Source organism: Bombina bombina, chromosome 5, assembly GCF_027579735.1.
Source record: "Bombina bombina isolate aBomBom1 chromosome 5, aBomBom1.pri, whole genome shotgun sequence".
NCBI classification, from domain to species: Eukaryota; Metazoa; Chordata; class Amphibia; order Anura; family Bombinatoridae; genus Bombina; species Bombina bombina.
Genome location: NC_069503.1, coordinates 696003189 through 696024224, shown reverse-complemented (window position 1 = coordinate 696024224; position 21036 = coordinate 696003189). Strand labels below are relative to the sequence as shown.

Here is a 21036-nt window from a genome sequence, read left to right as displayed (position 1 = left end):
GGCTGGATAGACAAACTCGTAATACCGGCGCTATGTGAGTCCCATTGAAAAAGGACTTTTTGAAAACTGTGGTAGTTACGTTGCGTGACGGCCAAAAAAGTGTGCGGTACAGCTGTACCTGCAAGACTCATAATAGCAGCGGTAGTGAAAAAGCAGCGTTATGAGGCTTTTTCACTCATAACGCAAAACTCCTAATCTAGCCCTTAGGTTTTATTTTACAGGTAAGTATGTATTTATTTTTAAATTTGAATTATTTAGGTAATAATTGTAAGTTTTATTTAGATTTATTTTAATTATATTTAAGTTAGGGAGGGTTAGGGTTAGACTTATGCTTAGGGTTACGTTAGGGTTAGGTTTAGGGGTTAATATATTTATGTAGAGTTAGTGATGTGGGAGGCCAGAGGTTTAGGGGTTAATAACTTTAGTATAGTGGTGGCGACATTGGGGGCAGCAGATTAAGGGTTAATAAGTGTAGGTAGGTGGCGGCGATGTTAGGGCCAGCAGATTAGGGGTTAATTTTATTCATTTCATTTATTTAATTTTATTGTAATGTTAGGTTTTAGTGAAACTTAGGTTAGGTTTTATTATACAGGTAAGTTTGCATTTATTTTAACTAGGTAGCTAGTAAATAGTTAATAACTATTTAATAACTAGTCTACCTAGTTAAAATAAATACAAACTTACCTGTGAAATAAAAATAAAACCTAAGATAGCTACAATATAACGATTAGGTTTTATTTTACAAGTAAGTAAGTATTTATTTTTAAATAGAAATTATTTAGGTAATAATTGTGAGTTTTATTTAGATTTATTTTAATTATATTTAAGTTAGGGGGTGTTAGGGTTAGGGTTAGATTTAGGCTTATGGTTAAGTTAGGGTTATGGTTAGGGTTACGTTAAGGTTAGGTTTAGGGGTTAATATATTTATGTAGTGATGTGGGAGGCCAGAAGTTTAGGGATTGACAGTTTATTTTAGTATATTTTGTTGTGGGGGGCTTGCGGTTTAGTGGTTAATAAGTTTATTATAGCGGCGGGGTGGGCGGTCAGCAGATTAGGGATTAATAATATTTAAATATTGTTTGCGATGCAGGAGGGCGGCGGTTTAGGGGCTAATAGGTTTATTATAGTGGCGACGATGTCAGGGAGCGATGGAAAATGGGTTAATAAATTATAATAGAGGCGGCGATGTCCGGAGCAGAAGATTAGGTGTTAATAATTTTATTTCAGTGTTTGCGATGCGGGAGGGCCTCGATTTAGGGGTTAATAGGTAGTTTATGGGTGTTAGTGTACTTTGTAACACTTTAGTTATTGAGTTTTATGGTACAGCTTTGTAACGTAAAACTCATAACTACTGACTTCAGATGGCGGTACAGGATCTTGTAGTTATAGACTGTACCGCTCACTTTTTGGCCTGCCAGGGAAACTCGTAATACCGGTGCTATGGAAGTCCCAATGAAAAAGGACTTTTTCAAAAGGGCCGTACTGACAATGCGTGACGGCCAAAAAGGTGTGCGATACAACTATATCAATAAGACTCGTATTATGGGCCATAACGATGCTTTTTCACTCATAATGCACAACTCGTAGTCTGGCTGAAAGTCTAAAATTATGAAAAAAGATTTAAAAAAATTATTGGCATTAAGTTGGTTAATGCCAATTAAAGATTACTAAACTACTGCATAGCCCCTCATCTTTGCCCTCAGAGACTGACATACTAAACTCACTCTCATTCTATCAACAAACAAATTCTGAATGAACAGCTCAAAATATTGCTTTGGAGAATTATTTTTAATGCAAGTAATTAAATGGGTCATATATTTGTTTTGTAAAATATCTATTTTATTGTTTTTAATAGGGTACACAAAGGCTTTTTACAAGACTCAAATTGAACAACAAAACTAGTAACATGGAATTCAATGGAACAAGTCAGACGGGTCTAAATACAAGCGAAGATCAAAGCGGTTTTGGTGTAAATGCGAGCATACATTTTGCTATTGCAGCCTCGTGTGCCGTAGCGCTTTGTTTATTTGGAATGTTGGGAAATATAATAGTGTTCTGGTACCTCTGCTTTAGGATTCCAAAGAACAAATATACTGTTTATATTATAAACCTGACAGCAGCTGACTTCCTCTTTCTAACGTTCACTGTTTTTATAATGGGGATCCAGCTTAATAAATTAATTGGGGGAAATGATGATTTTACAGGAAAAGAACAATTGTATATATTTGCTGAGATATTTTATGATTTTGCACAATACTCTGGAATGTTCTTCCTCACAGCTATTAGTGTAGAAAGGTGTCTGGCTGTCTTATTTCCCATTTGGTACCAATGTAATCGACGAAAGAACCAGTCTTCCATTGTGTGTATCTGTCTTTGGATTCTTGGCTGCTCTGAGAGTCTAATTGAAAATCTTGCTTGTTCACCGAAGGATTTTATGGCCCAGACAAATACATGTACAGGAATTGAAATAATGACATTTGTTATAAGTATTGGTATTTGTCTGCCATTAATGGTGACTTCAAGTCTTATTCTGCTCCTCAGGATACAAAGAACATTACGACAACAGTACCCACCAAGGTTGTATGTCATTATTATTACTACAGTCTTTGTATTCATCTTATCAGTTACTCCATTCAGCTTTATGTGGTTTCTTATGTACTTTAATCTTTTGCCTTTTGATGTTCATATAGTGAGTTTATTTTATGCCAGCGTGTTCTGCACAGTGCTTAATAGCACACTGAATCCCTACATTTACTTCATTGTTGGGAGACACAGAAAGACAACACCTAAAGTCTCCATACATGAGATTCTTCAGAGAGCTTTCCATGAAGAAGAGGCAAAGAGAAAAAATAACCAGCAAAGAAGTGTATACTGAATCAAGTCAATAGTGCCTCAAGTTGCATTATTTTCTGTAAAGGTGCTAGATTCCATTTCTGTTGTGTTAAAAAAAATGATGAATTCATACGGTACAATGTCCAGAGAAACTTTCTTTTAGTTTTGTTTAATATTAAATCAAACATGGCTTCCCTTTTGATGTGTCTGTATCACTGCCAGCCAGGATATCATGTGATCACAGATTGGCGTCAACAAATCGCACAATGCTACAGTGTGCTGTATGGATGAACATATTTGTAAGAAAAATAAATAAGATCTTGCTGTCAAGTTGACTGTAGATCAAAAGGTAAATTGTATTAGTCAATAATGGAAATATATTAAAGTGATAACAATGTTAATAATAAATATACAATCTGAGACATAAAGCTGACTTTAAAACATCAATACATAATTGTAAAACAAAAATATTATCCATTTAAAGTAAATATTAGTGCATTATATAAAAATCGATAAATATTGTATTTCTATTTAAAGGGACAGTAAAGTCAACATGATTCAGATACAGCAAACCACTTTCCTGGTTACTTCTGGTTAATGATTTTTTTTAATGGTTAATGATTCAGATACAGCAAACCACTTTCCTGGTTACTTCTATACAAATATGTCTTATTCTATTGGTATTCTTGTTGAATCTAGCTCCCAGTAGCACATTGCTGCTCTGGAGTTGACTTTTCAACAAAGGATACCAAAATAACTAAGAAAATGTACTGTATTAATAGAAGTGAGTTGGAAAGTTGTTTAAAATTGCCTGAATAATACAAGTTTCATGTACACTGGAAAAGGAACAGTAAACACCTGGTAATAACAAGGCATTTCTGTTATGTTGCTATAGAATAACATATCAGTCAAGGCATAACATTGTTAAAACAAATAATGATAATTTTTACTGCAATAATTTATCAATAACCAAACTACACCTACCATTTGCCTTAGTGGAGCCAATATGGGCTGTGGTCCTAATGTTAGGGATATAATGTTTGCTATAATATTACTATAGAGTGTCACTGCCTTGTTTTGGAGTTGTTATGAATTAAAGACAATTGGGGACAGATATAGAGCACAGGTAGCCTTTGAGAAATCAACAAGTTGTAGTTTAACTTCTAGGTATTATAAAATGTTAATTTTTTAATCTACATGAAAAGGAGGTAAAATAAATAATGAAAATATAAAGCAAAGTTGTTTCATTAGTCATAACTTAACATTTTATATACAAATCTCAAGGTGTTTACTGTCCCTATAAAGTATGTCACTGATTTTGATTAAACCTTTACATAATTTTGAATTTCTTCAACCCTTGATGTAAGAATATATACAACTAATGTCATGTTACAATTGGCTTACACATCTGTCATTACCAGTGCCTGTCGCAGTACTACTGATGTTTTTGTAACCTTGGTTACCTCACAAGTTTTCATATCTTAGACCCTCATCTTTAATTGTCTTTTACACTTAACCAACTCTTTACCATTTCTTTCTTTCTCTAGTATAAACAATGGGAATGTTTTTCACTAAGGTAACTATTAATTTATGCAAAGGAAATTAGAGTTTTGATTATCCTTACTAAATAAATAAACATATTGCATTATAGTGTGTATCACTTAGTAAGGGAGGAATAAATACATTATATGAATTACTTATTCTGAAATGGATAAATTGCTGTAAATTAAATGTTTGTTGTTATTATTTTTATACCACAAATAAGCTGTGTAATGTATTTTACATTTATCATATAAATGTATCAGCTTGTACATAAAAATGACACAGTTTATGTATAAAGTGCATTTTTAGAATATGCCTTTGTTGTTATTCTTCTTTAGAAGTCCTTTTTCTCATACTAATAAGACTAATATGGCCCCTTACTTTACGCCAATACTTACGTAATTTTAGATAACATTTTAGTGAATTACCTAAATGATACCCATCTGAGGCTCTATTGAATTTCCTCTATTGCCACAACTGCATGCTTTTGTAAAAACAAAATTGTACATATAAATTTGTAAGTTAAGCGATATAAGGCTAGATTCCAAGTGGAGCACAAATTATTGCTCTCACTAAATTGTTTACACTGCTCAACTTTGGCTTTTTGCGTGCGTTGGATACTGCGTGTATTAGAAGTTTCAAGTAAAAAGTTTTAATACAAGCGCTAAACCCGACACATGCAAAAAGTCAGTTATAATATTGCAACCGTATAATATTGCTCCCATAGACTTCAATGGAGCGCTAAAAGTGGAAAAAAACTAACAAGTCATGACAATTTGATCGCAATTTTTTCAAGGGCGCTAACCTGACATAAAATATTAATATTTCACATTCAATGTTATTCACATAGCAGAATATGTTCTATTTATTCATAAATACACACACACATATATATATATATATATATATATATATATATATATATATATATATATATATATATAATGATTTTTTGGTAAAATATAGATCTATACCTATATATACTGTAGATAATTATATATACATATATATATATATATATATACTAATATCTATTTAAGAAAACTTAGAACATATTCAACTATGTGAAGAACATTGGAATGTGAAATATTTACAGTAAATAAATAAACACTTTATTAAATATGAATATAGAATAAATATGATTTTTCATATTTTCATCTTCTTAACTGCAAAGGGCTCCAATGCACTTATATATATATATATATATATATATATATATATATATATAAACATGCAGGAGAGCACTCTCACTTCCAAAAGCCAGGTAGCTAGTAGCGGGTAGAATACAGGTAACAAAAAACTGGCACTCACTGGTCTTATATCAAAACACACTTTTACTGTGACGTTTCGGAGATAAAAATTCCCCTTCCTCAGACATAGTGTAATGGCAACTCCAACAATTTATAGAGCAAACAAAACAATAGCCCCTCCCCCAAAATGAGACCAAAAAAACGCCAAACAGCAGTCATGGAAACCACCTAAACAAAATAATGTAAACAATAGTGACATGGCAATGGTTGGTAATTTAAATATGATCATTCATAAAATGAGTGATAATAAACACAGAATAGATGAAGTGACACAGTATAAAAACCTATAATAGCCAAACAACCAGATAAATGATGAACCATTATGGCTTAGTTTATAACAATGTTGGGGAGCGGAGCCTAGCCACGGACTGGAATGGCTGCTTTCTAAACAAGCTCTGTAGTCCCTGCTAAAACTACACTTAAAACAAGTACACTCATGGCACAAAATTAGTATATAAAATGTTTATCACTATATTTTAAGCACAGCTCACTAACTTGGCATAGGTCATAAGACCGGATGGCTTAGCAGAGATGTGATGGGAGGGAACCGTGAGTTTGAGGCCTTCTCTTCGGACTGGATCCATCAGAGGAGCGCTGTGCCCAAGAAAATATCCCTGCCTAGACTGTTTAGCCAGTATGAGAGAGACACGACTCCGACTTAATTACAAATAACTTCACAAAAGAAGAGCCGGAGATTACCTGACCAACGCCGGAGCACTCCTGACACAGCACGGACTTTCCTGACGTGCGAGAGGTGAGGCCTAGTGAGCGAGCTTTGCGGGTCTCTGCCTGTTTGATATCAGTCTAAGGCAACTTGGGGGGTCTGAACCCGGCGAGACAAGACTTGAAGCCGGGACCCAGCGGTGAGAGTGTGGCAACCCTCGGAAACAATGCGGCACTAACGCTGAGAGTTCAGGAGCACTGGGCCTGCACGATAAAGACAACGCCACATGGCAGGGGGGCGCAGCACTCGGGACTCACTCCCAGACAGGTAATATAGACACCGGGGTAACACCGGACCTCAGTCTAAACGTTTTCAAAGCACAGAGGGCAGCAATATTTGGGCTTATCATAGACCACATAAAGGCTCTTCACTACTAGCTCACATGACAGCCAGCCTGGAGCCTTACAGACTTTATCCTATGTGAATACCCTGAATGCACCCTAGCTATTTGAGCAGAATAAATCGTAAACATTTATTTTTTTAAAGGGTAAATTAGCAAAGTGACTCTGCCTGTAATACTGTGTCCCAAATATACAATCCCGGCCTTAAGAACCTCCATATCAGTGTCCTGGGCCTGTGCAGGAGTAAATGATATTATACTTAATGTCGCTGATTTTCACTGCTGATTTATAATTCATAACCGTGCTCTATCTGTTTGAGTGATAAGGGAGGAAAGGGGATATACTGCTTGGTAACTCCATCTATATAAAACAGACTATCTTGGCACATGTGATGTCTAGTTAAATAAATACTAGACCTCCTAAAAGCACCCAGCCCACCATCTTGGAAAATTATTTAATAAATAACGATCCTACAGCTACAAAACCAGATACAAATCTGAAAACCACTGCAGCACAGGTTCACAACGCAGAGACAATGTCCACCCATCAGAACTGTGTGACCAAAGATGACCTTAAGCGTCTTTCCTCAAAAGAGGACATAAAAGAGGCGATGAGAGATTTTAAGTCTATGTTCCAAGAATTAAAAAGAGACATCTCAGCTGTTGATCACAGAGTAACTCAGATAGAGGAAAAACAAGAGGCCCTTAGCTCAGATCTCCAACATCAAACCAGCTTCTTACAGGCCCAAGAGAACACTGTGCACACCCTATTAGAGAGAATTGAAGATCTCGAAAACCGCAGCAGGAGGAATAACCTCAGACTGCGAGGGGTACCCGAAACAGTAGAATCTGCTGCTATCCAAACATACATCCAAGATTTTGTTAAATACCTCAGAAACGAGGATTTCTGCCCTGACATTCAGATAGAGAGAGCGCATAGGGCATTGCGCCCCAAACCCCCAGGAAGGGCCCCTCCTAGAGACATCATTTTAAAACTTCTATCATTTAAAGAGAAGGAGGAGATTCTTCGATTGGCTAGAAACAAACAACAGATCGAATTCAGAGGAGATGAATTGCAGGTTTACTCCGATTTATGTCCAACTACCCTTCAGAAAAGGAGAGACCTTAGGTTTGTCATGTCTACGTTGAAAGCTAACAAAATTCCTTACAGATGGGGCTTCCCCACAAGCCTCATTGTCACTAAAAATAACACCACGCACATCCTCAAGACCCCTGCCGACCTGCCTTCCTTCAGCCAGGCCTTGGGCCTAAACATCAGACTCCCCTCTAAGGCTCCCGCAGCATTAGAGGGACAGGCCGCGGGGGAACTCAATGAGATACAGCATCATCTAGAGTGACCAGCAGAAACTTCCTTGTAATAACCCTCTCAGCTGCTCTGGGCCGCCCGGCTCTTACAATGAGCTGATTGACATAATTCTTTCGATCGGACATAGAGGGTTGACTCAGATAAGTTACTGTTTAAAGTTATTGGACATTGTGTGCTGAACCAATTTGAAGTTCTACTATGACATAGTCAGCAATTCTTTAAATGTAACCTGATAGTTAACTGCCTCTAACAATTGTATTATCATTATTAAGACACCAATATGCATATCTGTGATAGGTTCAATATTTATGTGATGATTGGGAGTATTATCCAGATTTAAATTATGGGCTGCTTAGACAGTCTAAAAGCTTCCTCAATGTAGTTGGATGTCCTATAACGCACTTACAAAAGCCTTTCAGATTTAACTTAATATGGCCCAAAAACATGTCTATTTAGATGATAACCTACTGACCATCACATATATCACGTGCCACGCAGACAATATACTGAGATTATCCACTGATAGTGGAAGCGTAGGGGAGATTCAACTCCAAGAAGGTTTAAATCATTAAATGCCTAGCTCATTATTACTGAATGTACTCTCGTTGAGATTGATACATGTGTATAGATAATAGACAGGTTAAGATAACAGTAGATTTCCTAAATGGTACTGTATGGGCAGTTACATCCCTATAACACCCTTGAGCTATAGTCCAGCTTGGTTCAATTACGTACTACCCCTGATGACAGTATAATGAACATCGCATATCCTACATATCCATCCAGACTAAATGGCACACTCAGCTTAGATGAGTAGGATACCCTTAGAGTGGCATAAGTCAGGGAGATGTAATAATATGTTTGCCCAACAACAGTCGAAGTGAGAGGAAGAGTCTACCCCTATAAGGTGTACTTTGATCACTATCTATATTGCTTCACATGATTTATAACTTTTTACACCTGGTTACTATCTTATCTGAAAGATGTTTGATGTTAGAGTTTTTTCCTTCCTTTTTGAACAGATAAAGAGTAAGTTGCAAAAATGCAACACACAACTGTACTTGTTTCTATTTAATGTTTTTCAAAAGTTTTCTACATAGTGTAGACTAGCAGGGAACAATACCCCTGCTTTTGTTATATATAGTTAGTCTTAATTATTTTTCCAATTGATGCATGCCTGTGTATGTTACATTATTGAACTATTGTTTGATTAAATTGTCAACTACATAGGTTTGACCTTACTTTTATCTACTGCTCAACGACTTAGGTCGCTTTCTTCTTTCCTCCTGCATCCTCCTTCTTCTCCCCCATTTAACTTTACATATCCCTCTGCACCATCTTTACCCTGATATAACTTTTTTTTCTCTCACTTTCCTCGTCATTAACATGACGTCCTCACACACAGAGGCTAGACCCCGAGAGATTGAGCTACTTTCTGTGAATGTAAAGGGCCTAAACAGCCCAGCTAAATGTTCCATGGTTTTACGAGACATATATAGGCTAGGTGGAAATATTGTATACTTGCAAGAGACACATTTTGCCACTGGCCATGAACCCCGTTGGTTTAGTCAACAATATCCCACTGCTTTCTTTGCATCCGGCCCTAAAAAAAAAATGGGGTGGGCATTCTTTTCAGCAAAGATATACCGTTTCAGCTTACGCAAGCATACAGAGACTCAGAGGGCAGGTACTTGATGCTAATAGGTTTACTATATGGTAGACCCATAACTCTAGTCATTGTCTATTGTCCCAACCAATCTCAACAAACCTTTTTTCAAAAGGTTATCCATAAAGTTCTGGAACTACAGTCTGGTATAATATTCCTTGGGGGAGATTTGGATGCCCCCTTGGACCCTACCCTAGACACCTCAGATGGAATCTCCAGTGTTCCCCATAAGACCCTCAAACACATAACATCTTCACTCAGAGACGCAAAATTACATGACATTTGGCGATCACATCACCCCACATCTAAGAACTTCACATTCTTCTCCCATCCTCATAAAAAATACTCGAGAATAGACTATTGGTTTACAGATGCAACTGGCCTTACAATTGCTACTTGTAGCAATATACTTCCCATCACCTGGTCAGACCATGCCCCGTTTACATGTTCAATACTATGGTCTAATGCCCCTGTCACACCTTACATTTGGAGGCTAGATGATACCTTGTTAGATGACCCACTCTTTAAACTAGAGATAGAGAAGGCCTTGATAGAATATTTTCAGATACATGAAAGATCAGAAACGCGAAACGCAACCTACCATGATATGGGAGGCCCATAAGTGTACTATCCGAGGCCTCTTCCTTAAGCAGAAAGCCAGGATAGTTAAGAGTAGGAGAGTGAAATATCAGAAACTCCTCTCTGAAGTGGAAAAAGCGAAGTGTGCACACAAGGTAGCACCAGCAGACGTAACACTTAATAAGTGTTTGTCCCAAGCGAGAGCGGAACTCTTGAAGTTCCTGCAAAAAGACTATCAAAAAGCGGCCCTTGTTCTGAGACAACAGTTCTATTGCCCGGAAAAAAAAGAAACAATATGTGCATAGTATGACTCACCCTGATGGGAAACCTAGAGAGGATGGGAAGTCCATCGCTGAGATCTTTAGATATTACTACGAAACTCTATACAATATCCAGAATGCGGATAGAATAGGGGGAAACTCCCCTACTCGGGAACAAGAGATACCCAAGATGTTAAAGTATCTTGCTAGTGTTAACACCCCAAAGCTCTTGAAGCAAGACTCTGAAGCTTTGGACTCCCCATTTACGCTTATGGAATTTAAGCAAGCCCTCAGGGACATAACGTCGGGCAAGAGCCCAGGCCCTGACGGCTTCGGAGCCAAGTACTACAAAATGTTTGGCGAAATACTTACGCCGAAAATGTTAAATCTCTTTAATCAACTGTCGGAGGACTCTTTTTTACCTCATACAATGCTTGAGGCCCACATTGCTGTGATCCTCAAACCAGGCAAATCAGAAAGTAAGCCGGAGAACTACCGCCCTATCTCGTTGCTCAACTCAGACATCAAGATACTAGCGAAGGTAATTGCCAATCGCCTCAATAGACATCTCCCGCATCTTATTTCCACCGACCAGGTGGGTTTTATACCGGGACGTGAGGCTAGAGACAATACCTTCAAAGTTCTCCAGATGATAACATATGCGCATAACAATTCAATCCCGCTGGCCCTGGTCTCAACCGATGCTGAGAAAGCATTCGATCGGGTCAGTTGGACATTTATGCGGCTCACATTGGGAAAATTCAGTTTTGGACCAAAACTCACAAATTGGATAATGTCTTTGTACTCAGCACCCAATGCCAGAGTGAGAGTAAATGGAACCCTTTCTGATACCTTTGCTATACGCAATGGGACCAGACAGGGCTGTCCCCTGTCTCCCCTCCTGTTCGCTCTGACGATCGAAGTATTAGCAAACAGGATTAGAACAAACCCTGAGATCAGTGGAATCAGTATAGGGGGCACCACACATAAGCTTGCCATGTATGCTGATGATGTCCTACTGCTGATATCGGATGTGACACAATCCCTCAAAATGGCCATTGAAGAATTCACACTCTTCGGCAATGTATCAAACTTTCTGTTAAACCCTTCAAAGTCTGAGATTATGAATATCACAATTCCTAAGGCCGAGTTTGGGAAACTAGATGAAGACTGTCCATTAAGAGTTGCAAAGGATAAGCTGAAATATCTAGGTGTCATCTTGACATCTAATATTAAAGAGATAGTGACTTTGAACTACAAAAACATCAAAGATGAGATCTTTAGAGATCTGTCGAACTGGAGAAACAAAACCATCTCCTGGTTAGGCCGCATAGGAGTGGTCAAAATGAATGTGATGCCAAGGGTACTCTACATCCTGCAGACTATCCCATCATTTACAGCTTCCCACATCATACATCAAATACAATCGGCTATGGAGTCTTATATCTGGAGGGATCTAAAACCGAGAATCGGTAGGAGAACTATATTCCTACCCCGGAATAGAGGTGGATTGGGAGTGCCTGATTTGAAAGCATATCAAAGGGCAATATCCCTCCAGAGATTGGTAGAGTGGTGCCAAAATTCAGCTCAAAAAGCTTGGATACATGTTGACAATGCCATCCTAAAGAGGGGAAATGTAGGCGCTCTGGCGTGGATTTCTCCCACACACAGACCCCCTGAGATCAAGCTTTATCCTCTGATAGACAATGTACTAACGAGCTGGGATAGATTGATTAAGAAGACCTCTCATATCTCCACCTTTGTCTCACCAGTTACCCCACTCAGAGAAAATCCTGATTTGGGTTTCCTAACTGGCCTTTCTTCCCCGAATAGGACCTATGGCCTTGCTGAATCGGCTGTACATAATATACTCCAACAGGACAAGCTGAAATCCCAGGAGGATTTGGCGGTATGGGATAATAGAGTATTTGCTTCATGGTTCAGAATAGCACAGATCAGACACTACTTTGACACTCACAGAGACAAACATAATCTGACAAGACGTATGACTCCCTTTGAGACTCTCTGTATGATGACCCATCACCCGACCCATTTGATCTCACAACTATATAAAATATTGTTGCTGGGAGAAGACTATTTTCTTCCATCTTTCACACAGACCTGGCAAGACGAACTAGACCTTGAGATAGAGCACAAGGACTGGAAAAAAATTTTTGATCGAACAAGAAGGGCTTCTGTATCAGCCAAGATACAAGAAACACAATATAAATTGCTAAGTAGGTGGTACCTGACTCCCCACAGACTAAAACATATATACCCACACACAAGCGGGAACTGCTGGACAGGATGTGGGGGGGAGGGAACCCTTTTGCATATTTGGTGGACCTGCCCGCTGATACAACCTTTCTGGAACAACATACTGGCTGAAATGAGTAGAGTACTTGGTATTATCATACTTCCTAACCCTTGCTATTTATTATATCACCAGTTACCTAAAATTGTTGGGGAGGATAAGTATCTACTTCTCCTGTTGATGCTTAATGGCGCAAAAGGTCTAATTCCCTTATATTGGAAAAAACAGAGCATTCCCAATATACAAGAATGGAAGAACAGGGTAGCCGATTTGCTGAGACTTGAAAGATATCATTACCTTAAAATTGGGAAGTTGGGCACACACGAGCTGATGTTGTTAAACTGGGAAGGGTGAGGAATCTAATTTTTTCTGTAAAATTATCTGTAACTGAGATTGAAATAAGAGAACACAATTTCCATTCCCCAATTCATGCACCAATCCCCGCCCCCTTTATTTTTTTTAAATTTTTTTTATTTATTTTTTCCTTTTCTCGTCTTTTTCTCTCTCTTCCCCCCCTAACTTTTTCACTCCCCTTCTCCTGAAGGCTGACTACTCCACCCTACTCCAAATTTCCTTTCCTACTAGTTAGAGATTAATACATCGAGAACAGCTTGGCCCACAGCTGTGTGTAAAAAGTAAGCTGTGGAAACGAGACTTTTCTTATTGTTCTGTACTCGATGAACTATAATTTTTAATACGCATTATTTATTATTTAAAAGAAGAATCATCTGATACGATAGTTCTTATCATAAACACAGTCTATGCGAATAGTCTTATTAGTATAGTCAGCGTATAGTGGTTTTGTACCTGACGCCGCTTTCTGGGCTGTTAGATTAGATTTGAATATCTATTATATCGCGAAATGCTTCTGGTTAATTGTACAACTGCAAAATATTATATAATACTGAATACTGTTATGTACTTATCATACTTGTATGTTTGTCGCTTTTGTTATACCATTTCGCTAATAAAGCTTATTTGAAACTTAAAAAAAAACGTGGCTTACTATGTGTACTGAATACTTGTTAACGTAATGATTAAAGTGTTCAACTGATGCAGCCCTTCTGTTTATTTCGTATGTGTGATACTCAATATGGTATAAACTGCTAGGAAAGGATCTGTGGCTTAATTGTAAAACCTACCTTATCCTATAAGCAATGCAGTTATGCGATCTGGGAGCCGCCATAGCCCTGACCACGCCAACCCCGAAACCGGAAGTGAGAGGAGGGGTGTGAAACTAACACCACGTGACGTCACCGGGTATATCGCACCTAGAGGTCGGAGTCGAGCTGTTCGGGAACCATGGCAACCGATGTAAACATCCCGGTTGAATATAACACACTTCTGTGTATAAGCCACATAGACTGGCAAATACATGCCCGTAACATGGTGAATGTGAAGGAGAAACCAGTGACATTTAAACGAAATGACATCCATCTAAATCCCATCTATTATTGTATACAAATATATACATTATAGAAATAGCACAATAAGTGAGGTACCTAAAGTATGTTAAATGCACAATGGCTACTTAATAAAACAGGAATAATCCATCATGTGAATTAATGGTGCACATTTAAAAGGAAGACATGAACGCCCACATATCTAAAGTAAGTCATAGAGAGAAACCACGTCTAAATATACCTAAACTTAATGACAAAAAAAAGGACAACAAGGCAAAAAAAGACAAAAAAGACAGAAAGATAGGGAAATAGGGGGATGACGGTTCCCATGAACGCAACGACTATATCCTAGCAGCAGGCTGGGTAGCCATGATAAATAGTAAACCCACATATAGAATGGCCAATCAACATATTTCATCAATTAATATATTGTTATTTAAACATATTGTTGGATTGTGGCTCTCATCAAAACAGAAAAAATGGAAGGCAGATCCCACCACAGTGTTGGATATCTCAGGAGGTGCATGGTGGACCATTGTTTTATAAAAAACAATGCCAATCCACAACAGTGTTCAATCCATTTGGTTGCACCGTATTTAACCGGTGTATCCACCTCGCTTCTGTTTGTAGAAGAATTTTGATTTGCAAATCTGCCACCTACATAAAGTTATTAACCCCTATCCTGCCGCTCCCGGACCCCGCCGCAACTAAATAAAATGTTTAACCCCTAAACTGCCGCTCCCGGAGCCCAACGCCACCTACATTACATTTATTAACCCCTAATCTGCTCCCCCTTCACCGCCGCCACTATATTAAAGTTATTAACCCCTAAACCTAAGTCTAACCCACTATATTAAAGTTATTAACCACTAAACCTAAGTCTAATAGCTATTAAATAGTTAATAACTATTTAATAGCTACCTAGTTAAAATAAGTACAAAATTACCTGTAAAATAAATCCTAACCTAAGTTTCAATTAAACCTAACACTACACTATCAATAAATAAATTAACTAAACTTCCTACAATTACCTACAATTAAATCAACTAAACTAAATTACAAAAAAAAACCACTAAATTACAAAAAATAAAAAAAGATTACAAGAATTTTAAACTAATTACACCTACTCTAAGCCCCCTAAAAAAATAACAAAGCCCCCCAAAATAAAAAAAATGCCCTACCCTATTCTAAAATAAAAGTTAACAGCTCTATTACCTTACCAGCCCTTAAAACAGCCTTTTGCGGGGCATGCCCCAAAGAAAACAGCTCTTTTGCCTGTAAAAAAAACATGCAATACCCCCCCCACATTACAACCCACCACCCACATACCCCTAATCTAACCCACACAAACCCCCCTTAAAAAACCTAACACTAAGCCCCTGAAGATCTTCCTACCTTATCTTCACCCAGCCGGGTATCACCGATCCGTCCAGAAGAGGGTCCGAAGTCTTCATCCTATCCGGGCAGAAGAGGACATCTGGACCGGCAGACATCTTCATCCAGGCGGCATCTTCTATCTTCTTCCATCCGGCGCGGAGCGGGACCATCTTGAAGCAGCCGACGCGGAGCCATCCTTCTTCACCGACGGACTAATGACGAATGAAGGTTCCTTTAAATGACGTCATCCAAGATGGCGTCCCTCGAATTCCGATTGGCTGATAGGATTCTATCAGCCAATCGGAATTAAGGTAGAAAAAATCTGATTGGCTGATTGAATCAGCCAATCAGATTCAAGTTCAATCCGATTGGCTGATTGAATCAGCCAATCAGATTGAGCTCGCATTCTATTGGCTGATTGGGCTTTGTTATTTTTTTAGGGGGCTTAGAGTAGGTGTAATTAGTTTAAAATTCTTGTAATCTTTTTTTATTTTTTGTAATTTAGTGTTAGTTTGTTTTTGTAATTTAGTTTAGTTGATTTAATTGTAGGTAATTGTAGGTAGTTTAGTTAATTTATTTATTGATAGTGTAGTGTTAGGTTTAATTGTAACTTAGGTTAGGATTTATTTTACAGGTAATTTTGTAATTATTTTAACTAGGTAGCTATTAAATAGTTATTAACTATTTAATAGCTATTGTACCTAGTTAAAATAAATACAAAGTTGCCTGTAAAATAAATATAAATCATAAAATAGCTACAATATAATTATTCGTTATATTGTAGCTATATTAGGGTTTATTTTACAGGTAAGTATTTAGCTTTAAATAGGAATAATTTATTTAATAAGAGTTAATTTATTTCGTTAGATAAAAATTATATTTAACTTAGGGGGGTGTTAGTGTTAGGGTTAGACTTAGCTTTAGGGGTTAATACATTTATTAGAGTAGCGGCGAGGTCCGGTCGGCAGATTAGGGGTTAATAAGTGTAGGTAAGGTAGCGGCGACGTGGGGGGCAGATTAGGGGTTAATAATTATAATGTAGGTGTCGGAGACGTTGGGGGCAGCAGATTAGGGGTTCATAGGGATAACGTAGGTTGCGGCGGTGTCCGGAGCGGCAGATTAGGGGTTAATAATATAATGCAGGGGGCGGCAGATTAGGGGTTAATAAGTGTAAGATTAGGGGTGTTTAGACTCTGGGTTCATGTTAGGGTGTTAGGTGCAGACTTAGGAAGTGTTTCCCCATAGGAAACAATGGGGCTGCGTTAGGAGCTGAACGCTGCTTTTTTGCAGGTGTTAGGTTTTTTTTTCAGCTCAAATTGCCCCATTGTTTCCTATGGGGAAATCGTGCACGAGCACGTTTTTTAAGCTGGCTGCGTCCGTAAGCAAAGCTGGTATTTAGAGTTGAAGTGTCGGTAAATTATGCTCTACGCTCCCTTTTTGGAGCCTAACGCAGCCCTTCAGAGAACTCTAAATACCAGCGGTATTTAAAAGGTGCGGGGGGAAAAAAACACGCGTAGCTAACGCACCCCTTTGGCCGCAAAACTCTAAATCTAGCCGTAAATTATACCTATTTAAAACTAAATACTTACCTATAAATAAACCCTAAGATAGCTACAATATAACTAATAGTTATAGTATAGTGATGGTGCTTAGTGACAGGGTATCAATAAAGCTGTAAAAAAGCCGAAGAGCAGCGAGATCGATAACTGTTAGTTAACAACAGTCCGCTGCTCATCACCCAGTACTTGGTGCGCGGCTTTTTGACAGCTTTTTTGATAATTTTGGAGAACGTATTCAGGTCCGCGGCAGCGATGTTAGGCGAACTTAGGCGAGCATATTGGGGCCGTCGAATGCAGGTAAGTTGACGGGTTGTTAAGTACGGGCCTATGTATCTCTGTGTTAAAGCCCTTTGCCTGCCTTTTTTTCTAACACCTGAGACCTCATATCTTTGAGCCCTTATAACTTTTTATTGCAATTTTTTTAAAATAATATTTATTAGACAGAGCTATTATGAGTGTAACTGTACTTTGTAATGTATTTTAAATGTTTTTCAAGTGACTTTTTTTTTTGTGTAACAATTAACCAGAGCTTTGTGGTCGAGCTAACCTGAATACGCGTTAAATTAAATTGTGCTCAAGCGAACACGTTTACTTTCAACCTGTAATACACATTCCACTTTCAATGCGCGTAAACAAGTGAGATAAACACAATATCGCTTGCATGCAATTGTTAGCGCACCACTCGTAATCTAGCCCATAGTGGTTAAGTAATTTTGAGCTTTGCAGTTTCTCCAATTCTGGAACTATAGGAATAAAACAGAGGATGCACAAGCAGTTTGTTATACTCTCTGTAATGGGACTCTGCATAGCACAAGTAACAGCAGCAAACACATTAGATTTTTATTTTATTTATTATTACCAATGGCTGAGAAAGTATTCATAAATATGACAGAAATATTGACAGTATTTCCAGTCTTTTCCACAGTGAGAGCTATAAAACAGTAAAGAGATGAAAAGTTACTGTCAACATAAAAGTTGTAACTACCTACTGTATATGATTACAGACACAAATAAGACAGCGAATATATATATAATAGATATACTCCCCCCCTTAATTGTGAATGAATAGGAGGCCGGAAGTCCCAATAAAACAGTTGAGGGAAGATCACTTATACTTAATATACCACAAGCTGATGAGGATATAACTCCCACTTATATGATTATCTGAGCTCCTCATGTTTATAACTATTACAGAAAAACTGATAAACATAATCATCAAAATTACACTAAACCAGAGAATTGCTCAGTGTACAACAACATAAGGGTTAAGGATTAAACAGAGCTCTTTTTTTTAAAGCACATTCTTTTTTCCCCGTCTTCCAATTCTTCTTATTGCGAAGACACAGATTGGCATAAAAGCAAAAAAAAAAAGAAAAAAGGTTAAAATTTTGGGAAAAAAGGGTGTTTCTTTTTAAAAAGCAAACAAAAACAAAACAGGATAATAACAAATGTTAAGAGCAAACTGTTATTAATTAGTATCACTAACCATAAAAATGTTACCAATGTTTTGCTGACAGAGAAGGGATACTACAAATGACAAAAATCTATTTTGTGAAAAAGCGTAACTGGGATCCATGTTTGTGCTTCCCTTTTAATGCTGTTAGGACTGCATGACTTCCTAAAACTTCCTGGTATATTGGACTGGTTGGCGTGCCCAGCATTGTAGGCAATCCCCCATTGTTCAAAGGTTAAAGGGACATTATACACTCATTTTTTTCTTTGCATAAATGTTTTGTAGATGATCTATTTATATAGCCCGTAAAGTTGTTGTTTTTTTTTAAATGTATAGTTTTGCTTATTTTTAAAAAACATTGCTCTGATTTTCAGACTCCTAACCAAGCCCCAACGTTTTATGAGAATACCGTCAGCTACCTTCTCCAGCTTGCTCCTGTTTGTGTAAAGGGTCTTTTCATATGCAAAAGAAAGGGAGGGGGAGTGTCTTATTTGCCACTTGCAGTGGGCTTTCCAGCTACCTTTTCAACAGAGCTAAACTGAGAGCTTCTAAGTAAGTTTTTAAACAGTTTTATACTGAATTTTTATATCAGTATAGGTGCATCATATTCTTTATAGTAGTGTCTATAATAATCAATAATCAATGTTTGATTATACCTGAGGAAACGGTCAGGAGCTTGCGGCCGAGAAACGCGTTTAAGCTCTTAAAATAAATTGTTTTTATTTCTTTTCACACAAGCCTGGTTATTTTGGCTTTTTTATCTGCATAAACCCTGTTGCTTCTGCAAGGGTTTTCTTTCCAAAACACTACCGTCCGTTGGGATACTTTTGGCGATCATCACCTTAAAGTGGATGCTGCATGCAGTGAAAGCTGCTTTCTCCAACACCACACAACACTTTGGATAACAACTGTTGACAAGTAGAACCTAATTTATGTGGCACATAGATCTGTTTGTGCAGTGTACATTAATCTGTTTTAGGACACAAAACATATAGAGGCCTAGTTATCAACGTGTCAACTTTCCTGCCTTCGCCGGACCAATACGCCCGCCTAAGCTCGCCTACCTTCGCCGCCACGGACCTGAAAAAATTTGCCTAAGTTATCAATAAATCTGTCAAAAAGCCGCGCATCAAGTACGGGGCGATGAGCAGCGGATTGTGAGAGTTATCACTCATCCGATCTTGCTGCTCTTCGGCTTTTTTACAGCTTTATTGCTAGCCTGTCACTAAGCACCCACACTAAACTACACTGTTCTACCCCCTATACCGGCGCCCCCGGAGCCTCCCGCAACTAAATAAAGTTAGTAACCCCTAAACCGCCGCTCCTAGACCCTGCCGCTCCTAGACCCCGCCGCAACTCTTATAAATGTATTAACTCCTAAACCGCCGCTCCCGCACCCTGCCGCCACCTGCATTATACCTAGTAACCCCTATCCTGCCCCCCCTATACCGCCGCCCTCTATAATAAAGTTATTAACCCCTATCCTGCTGATCCTGCACCTCGCCGCAACTAAATAAATAGTTTAACCCCTAAACCGCCACTCACGGACCCCACCGCAACCTATATTAAACTTATTAACCCCTATCCTGCCCCCCCTACACCGCCGCCACTGTAATAAATTTATTAACCCCTAAACCTAAGTCTAACACTAACCCTAACACCCCCCTAACTTAAATATTAAATAAATCTAAATAATATTTCTATTATTAACTAAATTAATCCTATTTAAAACTAAATACTTACCTTTAAAATAAACCCTAATATAGCTACAATATAAATAATAATTATATTGTAGCTATCTTAGGATTTATTTTTATTTTACAGGTAACTTTCAATTTATTTTAACTAGGTACAATAGCTATTAAATAGTTATTAACTATTTAATAGCTACCTAGCTAAAATAAACTGAAATTTACCTGTAAAATAAATCCTAACCTAAGTTACAATTACACCTAACACTACACTATCATTACATTAATAAAATAAATTAACTACAAATAACTACAATTAAATACAATTACATAAACTAACTAAAGTACAAAAAATAAAAAAAGCTAAGTTACAAAAAATAAAAAAAATAAGTTACAAACATTTAAAAAAATATTACAACAATTTTAAGCTAATTACACTTAATCTAATCCATCAGCCAATCAGAATTTTCCTACCTTAATTCCGATTGGCTGATAGAATCCTATCAGCCAATCGGAATTCGAGGGACACCATCTTGGATGACGTCCCTTAAAGGAGCCTTCATTCGTCGTTAGTCCGTCGGGGAAGAAGGATGTTCCGCGTCGGCGGGATTAAGATGGATCCTGAAGAAAGAAGATTGAAGACCCCGCTTGGAAGATTA

At 37.8% G+C, this 21036-nt stretch overlaps 1 protein-coding gene across 1 annotated transcript; it reads left to right on the top strand.

Moving 5' to 3' along the window:
* The first annotated feature begins 1906 nt into the window (after window positions 1-1906).
* Window positions 1907-2875, top strand: LOC128661596 (mas-related G-protein coupled receptor member D-like). The gene has a single exon (XM_053715831.1). It carries the CDS (start codon window positions 1907-1909, stop codon window positions 2873-2875), a length of 969 nt encoding a protein of 322 aa, XP_053571806.1.
* Window positions 2876-21036: the final 18161 nt, after the last annotated feature.

Excerpts from the sequence above, each read along its gene's own strand:
- LOC128661596 (XM_053715831.1), top strand. The coding sequence starts at position 1,907 with ATGGAATTCAATGGAACAAGTCAGACGGGTCTAAATACAAGCGAAGAT.